The 12,746-nt window shown below is 42.3% G+C and overlaps 1 protein-coding gene across 1 annotated transcript; it reads left to right on the top strand.

Annotated features, from left to right (window-relative positions):
- Window positions 1-4,299: 4,299 nt before the first annotated feature.
- agr1 (anterior gradient 1) lies at window positions 4,300-12,346 on the top strand (the record flags this gene model as incomplete). Its single annotated transcript, XM_079254762.1, has 7 exons — window positions 4,300-4,396; window positions 4,513-4,576; window positions 4,837-4,889; window positions 5,371-5,447; window positions 5,910-5,973; window positions 6,252-6,335; window positions 12,213-12,346. 7 exons carry the CDS (start codon window positions 4,300-4,302, stop codon window positions 12,344-12,346), a joined length of 573 nt encoding a protein of 190 aa, XP_079110888.1.
- Window positions 12,347-12,746: the final 400 nt, after the last annotated feature.

Here is a 12,746-nt window from a genome sequence, read left to right as displayed (position 1 = left end):
AAAAAAAAAAAAAAAGTTTGTTATTATTGTAGTTTCTTGTGTAACTTCATTGAAGCTTTATACAGCAAGAGTCCCAACTTTGTGAACCAACACTAAGATCAAACTCTGGCCTTAACCTGATTGATTAGGTAGCTATATTTATGATCAATTTCAAACAGTAGAAAAATTTAACCCCTCCCTGAGCCGTCACGTTATCGTGGTGGAGGGGTTTGTGCGTCCCGAAGATCCTAGCAGCTATGTTGTCCGGGGCTTTATGCCCCTGGTAGGGTCACCCATGGCAAACAGGTGTCTAGGGGAGGGACCAGACCAAGCACGGCTCATCGACCTCTACGATGACGACCAACCTGGGCATGAATGTTCCCTTGCCCGGATGCGGGTTACCGGGACCCCCCTCTGGAGCCAGGCCTGGAGGTGGGGTATGAGAGCGAGCGTCTGGTGGCCGGGCCTTCGCCCATGGGGTCCGGTCGGGCTCAGCCCGAAAGGGTTACATGGGCCCCACCTCCCGTGGGCTCACCATCTGCGGGAGGAGCCGTAGGGGTCGGGTGCAGTGTGAGCTGGGCGGCAGCAAGAGGCGGGGACCCTGGCGGTCCGATCCCCAGCTGCAGAAGCTGGCTCTAGGGACGTGGAACATCACCTCTCTGGTGGGGAAGGAGCCTGAGCTTGTGCGCGTGGTTGCGCGGTTCCGGCTAGATATAGTTGGACTCACCTCAACGCATGGCTTGGGCTCTGGAACCAGTACCCTCGAAAGGGGCTGGACTTTCTTCCACTCTGGAGTTGCTCATGGTGGGAGGCGCCGAGCAGGTGTGGGCATTCTCATCAGCCCCCAGCTTGGTGCCTGCACGTTGGGGTTTACCCCGGTGGATGAAAGGGTAGTTTCCCTCCGCCTCCGGGTGGGGGGACGGGTCCTGACTGTTGTCCGTGCTTATGCACCGAACAGCAGTTCAGAGTACCCACCCTTTCTGGAGTCCTTGGAGGGAGTGCTGGAGGGTGCTCCTTCTGGGGACTCCATTGTTCTGCTGGGGGACTTCAATGCTCACGTGGGCAATGACAGTGAGACCTGGAGGGGAGTGATTGTAGGTGGGGAGCTGCTGACCTCAACTCGGGACGTAGTGGGTCGGTGGAAGGAATACTTCGAAGACCTCCTCAATCCTACCAACACGTCTTCCCATGAGGGAGCAGAGCTGGTGGACTCAGGGGTGGACTCTCCTATCTCTGGGGCTGAAGTCGCTGAGGTGGTCAAAAAGCTCCTTGGCGGCAAGGCCCCGGGGGTGGATGAGATCCGCCCAGAGTTCCTTAAGGCTCTGGATGTTGTGGGGCTGTCCTGGCTGACACGCCTCTGCAGCATTGCGTGGACATCAGGGGCAGTACCGCTGGATTGGCAGACTGGGGTAGTGGTCCCCCTTTTTAAGAAGGGGGACCGGAGGGTGTGTTCCAATTACAGGGGAATCACACTCCTCAGCCTCCCTGGTAAGGTCTATTCAGGGGTCCTGGAGAGGAGGGTCCGCCGGATAGTTGAATCCCGGATTGAGGAGGAGCAGTGTGGTTTTCGTCCTGGTCGCGGAACAGTGGACCAGCTCTATACCCTCTTTGGGGTCCTGGAGGGGGCATGGGAGTTTGCCCAACCAGTCTACATGTGTTTTGTGGACCTGGAGAAGGCATTCCACCGTGTCCCCCGGGGGCTCCTGTGGCGGGTACTCCGGGAGTATGGGGTACCGGACCCCCTTGTAAGGGCTGTCCGGTCCCTGTACGACAGGTGTCAGAGCTTGGTCCGCATTGCCGGTAGTAAGTCGGATTCGTTTCCGGTGAGGGTTGGACTCCGCCAAGGCTGCCCTTTATCACCGATTCTGTTCATAACTTATATGGACAGAATTTCTAGGCGCAGCCGAGGTGTTGAGGGGATCCGACTTGGTGGCCTCAGGATTGGGTCCCTGCTTTTTGCGGATGACGCGGTCCTGTTGGCTTCATCTGGTCGTGATCTCCAGCTCTCGCTTGAGCGATTCGCGGCCGAGTGTGAAGCGGCTGGGATGAGAATCAGCGCCTCCAAATCTGAGACCATTGTCCTCAGCAGGAATAGGGTGGATTGCCCTCTCCGGGTCGGGAGTGAGGTCCTGCCTCAAGTGGAGGAGTTTAAATATCTCGGGGTCTTGTTCACGAGTGAGGGAAGGATGGAGCGCGAGATCGACAGACGGATCGGTGCGGCGTCTGCAGTAATGCGGGCTCTGCGCCGGTCTGTCGTGGTGAAGAAGGAGCTGAGCCAGAAGGCGAAGCTCTCGATTTACCAGTCGATCTACGTTTCTACCCTCACCTATGGTCATGAGCTGTGGGTCGTGACCGAAAGAACGAGATCTCGTATACAGGCGGCTGAAATGGGTTTCCTCCGCAGGGTGGCCGGGCTCACCCTTAGAGATAGGGTGAGGAGCTCGGTCATCCGGGAGGGGCTCAGAGTAGAGCCGCTGCTCCTCCGCATCGAGAGGAACCAGTTGAGGTGGCTCGGGCATCTTGTCAGGATGCCTCTTGGACGCCTCCCTGGTGAGGTGTTCCAGGCACGTCCCTCTGGGAGGAGACCCCGGGGAAGACCCAGGACACGCTGGAGGGATTATATCTCTCGGCTGGCCTGGGAACGCCTCGGGATCCCCCCCGCAGAGTTGGCAAATGTGGCTGGGGAGAGGTAAGTCTGGGCTTCCCTGCTTAGGCTGCTGCCCCCGCGACCCGACCCCGGATAAGCGGCAGAAGATGGATGGATGGATGGATGGATGAAAAATTTAAGCAGAGTTATGCAGATTCTTGGTACGCCATTACTACATAGTCTACAGTATTAGAAGTTTTGAAAGCCAGAATATGCTCCTGTGGCTTTTTCTGGACAACAGACTGAATTAAAAATTCAACACTGATGTTGTTCACAGAAAGGCACAAAAGACTCAGATTCTCCAGGAAGCCCTTTGATATCTCTAGCAAGATGGTGCCTATATTTTACAAGTTTGCATTGGAGAATGTAGCTTGCTTTGTTGCCAGGCGTGTCAAACTCCAGTTCTAGAGAGCCGGTATCCAGCAAGTTTTTGTTGTTTTCCTACACCAACACACCTGATTCAAATCCAATGGATCCAACAGCTTCTTATCAAGTTATTCATTAATTTTGATGAAATGTGTTGGAGCATGGAAACAACAAAAAACTTCAGGATACTTGCCTTGAAGGACTGGAGATTGGCACCTGTAAGGCAGCAGTATCACTACCAGTGACTCAAAGAGGCTAAAGACTAAACTGATATAGAAATGTAGTTTTGTATTGGGGTTAACTCTAGAACTCATAATGAAGAATGTAATGTTGCAAAAACATGGACAGCACTGCATACTCGTTGTGTAATATATTGACCAAACACTGACACATGTTCAGTCAGAGGCCTCTTCAGGCCTGCTGCAACAATTAACAGATCAGGAAGTCAAAATCAGGAAGTTCTTGCCCAAAACAATATATGAAATCTACAAAACTATTTTATGGCTAATCACCAATAACTGATCGGAAATAGCAAATTAAAACCACAAAAAGCCCTTAGTGTCCACCCAAATAAATGTGACCTGTAGTGATGGTTTTAGGTTGGCCATGATTGGGTTGTGGTTTGGTTTTGGGTTTGGCTGTCCACTCTGAATTGAAGTCAGTGCAATTTCCCAATAAGCACAGCTCTGCAAACTTATGTGTGTTTACACATGTGTCTTACACACAACTGAACATCGAAGGGTTTTTTTCTCTCTCACTTCATAGCAGCTATTATGATTACCTGTTTGGTGAGTTCAGTTAAAGCGTCTGACAAAAGAGAGAGCAAACCGGAGGGACAGGGCAGTCTCTTGTTGCTTCATGCTGAGAAGGTAAGACTTCATGACTTTAGAGAAGTAGTAGCTTAATCATGAGCTGCTTTTTGTATCAAAAGTGAGATATTATCAGTCAGAGCGATGTATAATACGGGTTTATTATAATTCTATAATAATGATTATTGTTCACAAGAATGACATTTCAACAGATCATGAGCAGTTTATTTTATAATTATGTGATTGTCCAGATTTTATTTTATGAGTTTCTGAATATTTTGTTTTCCTTGATGCACATCTGCTTACCATCATGTCAATCCCAGGCCTGTCAGACTTGTTGCGTTAGTCAGCTCTAGATAACTGGAGGGTGTGCTGTTTGCAAGCTGCCTCACCACATTTGTTCATAAAGTAATTTGTTCTTAAAAAATTCATGTCACTGAATCTCCTCCTCATTTAATAGCCAGCTGTTAGTGTGGATCTCTCGAAGGACGGGGAGTGATGCTTCGCTGGGTTGTGCTTGCTTTGCTCATCAGCATCTGTGCCTGTGCTGGAGAACAGAAAAAGAAGAAAGTGAAGTCTCAGCCCTTATCGAGAGGTGGGCCTCCCCTAGGTTTAGAATTATGCACACCTTGGTTGGGATCTCTGTTCATATGATACAAATATAACGCAGATTGATTGATTTTGGTTGACATATAATTTGTTTTCCTACAGGCTGGGGGAGTAATATTAAATGGGTCCAAAATTATGACGAGGGCTTGTCAGAAATGGTCAAAAGGTAAGATTTTTTTTAACAGCACTCATGAAAGTCTGTTTATTCAGCTTGATACTAATTTATCGTCCATTGCAGCATCTCAAAATAATGGACTACAGCTTCATTCCTATCCCATGAAGACAAAATATGTATTTTTATTTATCTCACACTGGAATTTCTTCTCTCAGTGATTTCTGTTGTGCAAGAGTGCATTCACACCCATCAGTGTGCTTATTGTGTTGAGGAATGTACTGAGTTGTTTCACTGTGGTTTCACTCTCCCAGTCAGAAGCCTATGATGGTCATTCATCATCGAGACAAGTGCCAGCACAGTCAAGGTATCGCAATAATTTTGGTTTACTAAGAAGGAAAATGCATGTAAAAATATGACCTTATACACCCAGTATCTTCTTAAACAGTGAGTTTGTTTCACTGCAAACACAACCGTTATATTCCTTTATACCTGTAATATAGGCAACAAAGTATAGCTGAAAATTTTACTCATAAATCACTCAGCTGGTTTCTAGGGAGAAAGCTCAATGGACAACCCTAACACACAAATGATTTAAAAAAAAACAAAAAAAAAAACTTTCCTACAATGCAAAGTCTACCTCTCACTTTTGACTTTAAGTCTGATCAAATTAAGGATTCTAGTCTTTCTGAATACATCAACATGCAAGTGCTTCATATAATCGTTAAAACTCATTTATAGTGCATGTTTACTTTAACATTCACAAGATAAGTGTGTGTTTTGTGGTGTGTGGACAACATATCCTACAGCTAACATATGTATGGCACTAAATAAAATTATTTCTACAGCTCTGAAGAAGGCATTTGCTACGAATAAATCCATCCAGAAAATGGCCAAAGAGGACTTTGTCATGCTCAACGTGGTGGTAAGTAAAGATCTGTTTGATATTTCACAAAGTTTTAACCTTCCTGGCTTTCCATTCAACTCGGACGTCTGACATTAACAAGGCATAGTGGTCCAGACAACTGCTGTTCAATGGATATTTTCTCCTGTTTGGACCATTCTCTGTAAATCCTAGAGATAGCTATGTGTGAAAATTCCAGCAGATCAGCAGTTTCTGAAATACTCAGACCAACAACCATGCCATGTGCAAAGTTACTTAACCAGCTGTTGAGCAAGTGTACTTAATAAACTGGCCGGTGAGTATTTTACCAACAGATAAACAAACAGCAGTTAAGAAAAGGGTCCAAAATCAAATCAAATAGGAAAAATATTTATGTTTAACCTGTTGTTTAGGTATATATTGTATATACATGGTTTTAAACTGATACGATGTACCTTTATAAGTAATAAAAATGTAATCACTTATGGGCTTGTTCGTATACAGGAGGAGACTCAGGACCGAAATCTGGCACCTGATGGCTACTATGTTCCCAGAATCATCTTTGTTGGTAAAAATTCACATTATTCATCATAATTAAAGCCCCATCTAAAAACCATAAGGTGCAGGATAACTCTAATAGAACCAAATATGTATTTATGAACCCATGAGATTGGATCATACAGAATTTATTTGGTCTTGTTGTTGCTCAGCTTCTGTGTCAAATTTCTATCACTGATTACTTTAAATGATCTTATAATAAACACAAAACCAACCTGCAGTGCACAAACAGTTAAGTTAAATGATATTGCTCTCTGTTTGTAGCTGATCACATGTGTCATTCTGCAGATCCCTCTAAGACTGTGCGTGCAGACATTACAGGGAAGTACAGCAACCATCGCTACGCCTACCAGCCCGAAGACATGGCGCATTGTAAGTGACTGTAACCATTGATCTGCAGACGAACCATGCATCATCTCTTATATAAACCCATTTATTTCTCACTCTCTCATAATTTTGAGCTGGAAGAAGTTTTGCAAGTGCAGCACAGATTTTAGTAATTGTGCATGTGTTTTTAAATTAGTCTGTTATCAGGTTCAGACCTTGTGATTTCTGCTGCCAGGGTCCATATTGAAATTTCAAGCTCCCAGAAATATCATTGGGGGGGGGGGCGGGACAAATTTGTAAAAGTATCAATAGGAAACGATGAATCAACAAAAAAAGATTTCAAGTATTAAAAAAAAGATAAGAAAATATGATGGAGGACATCTGTTTTCTGAGCTTGAATAGGTAATAGTCAAAGAATATAACACTCAGTGGTGGGAAATTAAGAAACTAAAGTGTGTTGTTTGTATCAAAATGTTATCATCTGTTATTATGAAGTATGAAGCCAAACAAGTTACAACACCACTTGGTGAGTTTTCATTCTGAATACAAAGTAAAGGTTGTTGGTTGATGAACTATCATATTCTGATGAGTTTTTACCAAAGCAGCATCAGTCTCACTGAAGACTTGCCTCACCTGAAGTAGTTTACAGAGATTCCTGGTTTAAAATGTCTCACACCAGTAGAAGAATGGATAGTAATACTGACGGTTTTAACAACAGTACCTACAGTTTTGACCTACACGGCATCCACTAAACTAATGGCGCATTTCTTCGTGTGTTTCTTTGGGTCATGAGGCGGGGTGAGGGTGGGGCTTGATAATATTGTCATCAGTGAAAAGGCGGCCATGCAGAAAAAGTTTGGGAAGCACTGACTTAAATAATAACAAGTGACAGTGACAAATAATAGAGATTATTCTTCCCTAAATAAAAAACAAACAAAAAACAAGTTAGTCTTAGTTAATCTCAGTTTGACTTGATACTGTTTGGAGGATTGTTGCCCTTTTACTACATCACCTTTAGATCCAACTTGTTACACCAGGATGATTGGTGTCACATTTCTTCAGATTCAGAAATTTGTTTACAATGAAACTATAAAAATTGTAATAAAAACTTGACCAAGCCTGAAAAACAGTTCTTAGAGATGTCTTGATGTGTTGTCAGAATACAGTGGGGCTCCAAAGTTTGGGCACCCCTGGTAAAAATTTATTTTAATGTGAAAAAAAGGTGCTTTAAAAAGATGGAAAATCTCAAAAAGGCATCAAATTACAGTTTAGACATTCTTATAACATGTCAAAAAAAAGTTACATCTTATTTCCATCATTTAAACCTTCAAAATAACAGAAAACAAAAGATGGCGTCTGTAAAAGTTTGGGCACCCTGCAGAGTTAGTACCTTGTACGCCCCCAATTTGACAACAGAGACCTGACAGTGTCCTGGATTGGTTAATGTTAGTGTCTGGAAAGACCAGGTGATGTCAATCTCAAAGGTTTTAAATGCGCAGACTCATCTGACCTTACCTCAACAATCGGCACCATGGGTTCCTCTAAGCAGCTGTCAAGAACACTGAAACTGAAAATAGTTGATGCTCACAAAGCAGGAGAAGGGTGTAAGAAAATAGCAAAGTGTTTTCAGATGCTAATATCCTCTGTTCTGAATGTAATCAAGAAATGGCGGTCATTGAGAAAAGTGGAAGTTAAAGCAAAATCTGGAAGACCAAGAAAAATATCAGACAGAACAGCTCGCAGGATTGTAAGAAAAGCAAGTCAAAACCCAAGTTTGACTGCACAATCCCTCCAGGAAGATCTGGCTGATACTTGAGTTATGGTACACTATTCCACTATAAAGAGGTACTTGTACAAATATGGTCTTCATGGAAGAGTCATCAGAAGGAAACTTCTTTTACGTCCTTATTGCAAAAATCAGCATTTGAAGTTTGCAAAGGAACACATAGACAAGCCTGATGCATTTTGGAAACATGTTCTGTGGATTGATGAGGTTAAGATTGAACTTTTTGGCCGGAATAAGCACAGGTACGTTTGGAGAAGACAGGGCACATAATTTAATGAAAAGAACCTCTATCCTACTGTTGAGCATGGGGGTGGATCAATCATGCTTTGGGGTTGTATTGCAGCCAGTGGCACAGGGAACATGTCACGAGTAGAAGGAAAAATGGATTCAATGGGATTTGAGCAAATTTTGGATGCTAACCTAATGCTCTCTGTGAAAGCTGCAGTCAAAGAGAGGATGGCTTCTACAAATGGATAATGATCCTAAAAACACCTCAAAATCCAGGGTGGATTACATCAAGAGGCATGAACTGAAGGTTTTGCCATGGCCTTCACAATCTCCTGACCTCAACATAATTGAAAGTCTATGGACAGACCTTAAAAGAGCAGTGCGTCACAGATGGCCCAGAAATCTCAAAGATCTGGAAGACTTTTGCAAGGAAGAATGGGTGAAGATACCTCAAACAAGATTCGAAAGACTATTGGCTGACTATAAAAAATGTTTACAAGCTGTCATACTTGCCAAAGGGGGGAATAGAAGGTACTAACTATGCAGGGTGCCCAAACTTTTGCAGAGGCCATTTTTTGTTTTCTGTTATTTTAAAAGTTAAAATGATGGAAATAAGATCAAACTTTTTTTTGACATGTTATAAGAATGTCTAATCTGCTCATTTGATGCCTTTTGGAGATGTTCCATCTTTTGTTAGCTTCTTTTTGGCACATTAAAATAATTTATTACCAGGGGTGCCCAAACTTTGGAGCCCCACTGTATGTTGTCAGTTGGATATCCTGACTTTACTGCATGATCATTGGACATAACATGTGGACTGAAACAGAACCAACTGAAATAAAATAATCCAGTTGGAAACAAACAGATGAAACAAGTTTATCTAAAATCACCAAGCATCATGTTCAAACTGGTACAGTTCAGTCATCTCCAAACCAGAAACCAAAATTTTAATGAGCTACAGCATTTTTTTTAACCAACATAATCTTCATGAAAAGATTAACTTTAATTTGAGGAAATAACATAATGCATATCTGAAGAATCTAGTGGTCTCTGGATTGTAACAACTTCGGCTGTTTGACTTCAGGACTGAAAAGGACAGAAATCTACAGAGAGTTAACTTGTCAGAAGGACGTAGGCTTGACTTCGACAGATACAGAAAAATGGCCAACAGTGGTCCCTGAGAGACAAGTGCAGTTAGGATTGTTTTCAATATCACGTCAATTAAAGTGGACAAAAAAAAAAAGAAACACCAAAAGTTTATAATCACCAATTCTCTATCCAGGCGCTGACTTCAAGGTTTGTTGATTACAGGATTATTTATTGTTTATTATTGTTTATATATCCAAAAAAAGCTGCAGGTTGAAGGGCTTAAATTAGTGTAGACCTCACTGTGATATTGTTCCAAAAAAATATAAACATTTGTTCTCAAGCTAAGGCTTCCTCTGCAGCTCTCTTATGATTTTGATTCAATGTAGTTTAGACTAAGTTACAGCTCTAAGCACCAAAGCTGTCCTCGTCTACATCTCCTCCTCTCGCTGAACGGCCTGGCAGCCAAACATAATAACACACAGCTGAATGCTGAACAGCAGCTATTATTATCGCAGTTATTTATGAAAAACCCATTTCAATGTGACATAAACTTTTACATTGACTCACTCTAAATTACCTCATTATGTTCATCTGTCTTTTCTTTGCCTGACATTCTAACTGAGGACACAAACACTGTTCACACCGCTGTCTGACACTGTTTTTAACAGAGGAAGCAACATTGTGTACGGCCAATAATGCTAGAAAGGCACAAAAGAACAAAAGAGTCAATACTAATAGGTTGAAGACAGATAGCAGGAATTATTTGTGGCAAATCAAGAGAATACTGATCTCTTTGCTGTTTGTGCTGTAGGGACAACTCAGGAGTCATTGGACATGTTCCTACAGTCTGCATCCAATTCTACACCCTTGGCTTGTGATACTTTCTTAGCATTGAGCTCATTTTTTTAGTTTACCTTGTTTTATCATTATTATTAATATTATTATCATTATAGATTTAATTTCTTTTGTTTATTTTTTGCTGTAAAACAGTACTTTTTTACAATGATCTATTTACAAAGCTGCAACATATCAAGTTTAAGTTACTACAAAATCACACAAAATACTCCCACTTCAGCTTATATTAAAGTATTTCTGGCCTGTATCACTAATAGTGAGGAAACAGTGTTGCATTTCTGTTCTTACTTGTCCTTTCCCCCCCTAAACAGTGGCTGAAAACATGAGGAAAGCCAAACTCCTGCTGCATGATGAACTCTGACACAACTCGCCAAGACACCCTCAGTGGTCGACGGTTTAGCTGCTTTTAAGAGCTCCATAAATCCTAAATGAATAAAACGATGTCATTTCACATCCATGACTGTAACTTGTCTTCTTGTCATTATTTCAGTTTCATAATAAATAAAGCAAACATATTTTTCTGATTATTCAGCTTCAACATATTGACAAAACATTGTTGAAGTCTTCAGTGTTAGATAACTTCAGGTTGCTGTAGACTAAATCAAAGTTTCCAACCTCTTTTTTTTTTTAATTAAGATTTGATGAAAGCGTACCACCGAGGTCCCAGTGAAGCTGTAAAAGCAGAAAAGACAGCAGTGTTTCCCCTCACAGCTCGCAGAAATTTCCAAAATAGCTCTGTTAATGCGCCGTTAAAGCTGCATTCAAGTGAGGTGTTTTTTCCATCTGATAACACCAAGGAAAGAATCTGTTCTCAGCAGACACAACCTGGAAACGAAGGATTTTTATCTCACAGCATGTGGCATGTTTCCAGCACCAGGTGGCAGTATGATATAACTGGTCAAACTGGGACTGAATATGAGTTTTTCCATTGTTATTATTTCATTTAATATAAAATATGAACATTATTTTTTAATCATCGTATGATTACATGTAGTACTACTGCTTGTAATCACCTACACTGTAAAAACAGCCCATGTTATGTAATCTCGTATACATTATAGAAAATCCTTTTATTTTACCAATATAAAAAAAGAAAAAGGCTCTGCTTGAAGCTTGACAGACACAAATGTGCAGATGGTTTTAATGGCCCCCCTTGACAGATACAAAAAAATGGGACCATGCTGTGTCGCCACGAATAGCATGAACACAGTTTCCCACTGTCATAGCTCAGATTAATGAGCTCGATTTAATTGTTTTGGCTCAAATGCAATGCATTCACCCTTAAAAAAAATAAAAACAGAGATACAAGTGCAAAGCTGCAAACACAGATCTGCAGAAGCCAGTGGTCTACACGTCTGTTTTAGTGTCCTACAACGGAAAACTCTTCAGCAGCTTCAGAGTATCCTAAAATCTCTTCGTTTTGAATCTCTTTTCTCAGAAAACTGTTGTACGTTTTAAATGGCTCAGTAAGTTTCATCCTCTGTTTGATTGTCTTTCACATCTACTGGAGAAGGAGCTAACAGAAAAATACAAGAATAATTCCCACCTCTGTTCTCTGTTGTCGATGCAGACGTGAAGCGTGTGTCAGTTTACTCTCATGTTTTTAACTTCTCTGCTTTTTTGGACGTCTTGAGCTTAAGAAGCTCTTGTGTTTTAACAAAGTTCTTCTTCCTACTTCATTGTTTTTTTTTTTTAGAGGATTCATATACTTCCACCTTGAGTTTCCAACCAATGTGATTTCCGCTTTACCTTTCTTGGGTCTGACACACATACAGGATATGCCAGCATTGGTTATGGCGTTCCATGTATCCTTTTCCTGCCAGTATCTTACACCCTGCTGGGAGGTGCTGGATTGTTTCAGGGGCCTCTTTGCACAGCCTAAACCAGTGATCCTGCCAGGTGTGTGCCAGATATGAACCTCTTTTGCTCTGGTGCTGAAGACCTGGTCCTGTGTTGTCCTTTAGTGCTGCCATTGGGACTTGATCCATCACTTCAGGTATCTGTCTGCATGAGCTTTTCCATCAATGATGGTTCCTTCAACTCCTTCTCCTCCAGTTTCCACAGCCAGAAACGTGCTGCATTCCTTGTAGCCATTTAAACCAAGATATCTTGGCAGCTGGAAATGACCAGGAGACACCAAGGTCAAAATAGAAGACGCTTCCCAAAGGGGAAAGAGCTTCCCAGATACAGATAAAATGGTGGTGGCCAACCAGACGGACATAGTGATTGTGGATGAGCAGCAGAGGAAAGCCGTTGTGATGCCTGTATCCATCCCCAGTGATGTCAATATTATTTTAAAAAAAAATAACACAAGAAACTGGAGAAATACCAAGGACTCAAGGAGGAGCTAGAGGAAATCTGGAAGGTGGTCACTTGATACACAGCAAGTACCATCCAAGCAGAGCATGGATTTTGTTAACTATCTGCATGAAAAAATCAGAGCTACATCTCAGACTCTACAGGCCTCAGTTAGCATGAAGTTCATGACAGAACAATCA

This window comes from Telmatherina bonti (assembly GCF_933228915.1).
Source record: "Telmatherina bonti genome assembly, chromosome: 15".
In the NCBI taxonomy this organism is placed as follows: Eukaryota; Metazoa; Chordata; class Actinopteri; order Atheriniformes; family Telmatherinidae; genus Telmatherina; species Telmatherina bonti.
Note: the sequence above shows the minus strand (reverse complement) of the source record. Positions and strands in the feature narration are given on the sequence as shown.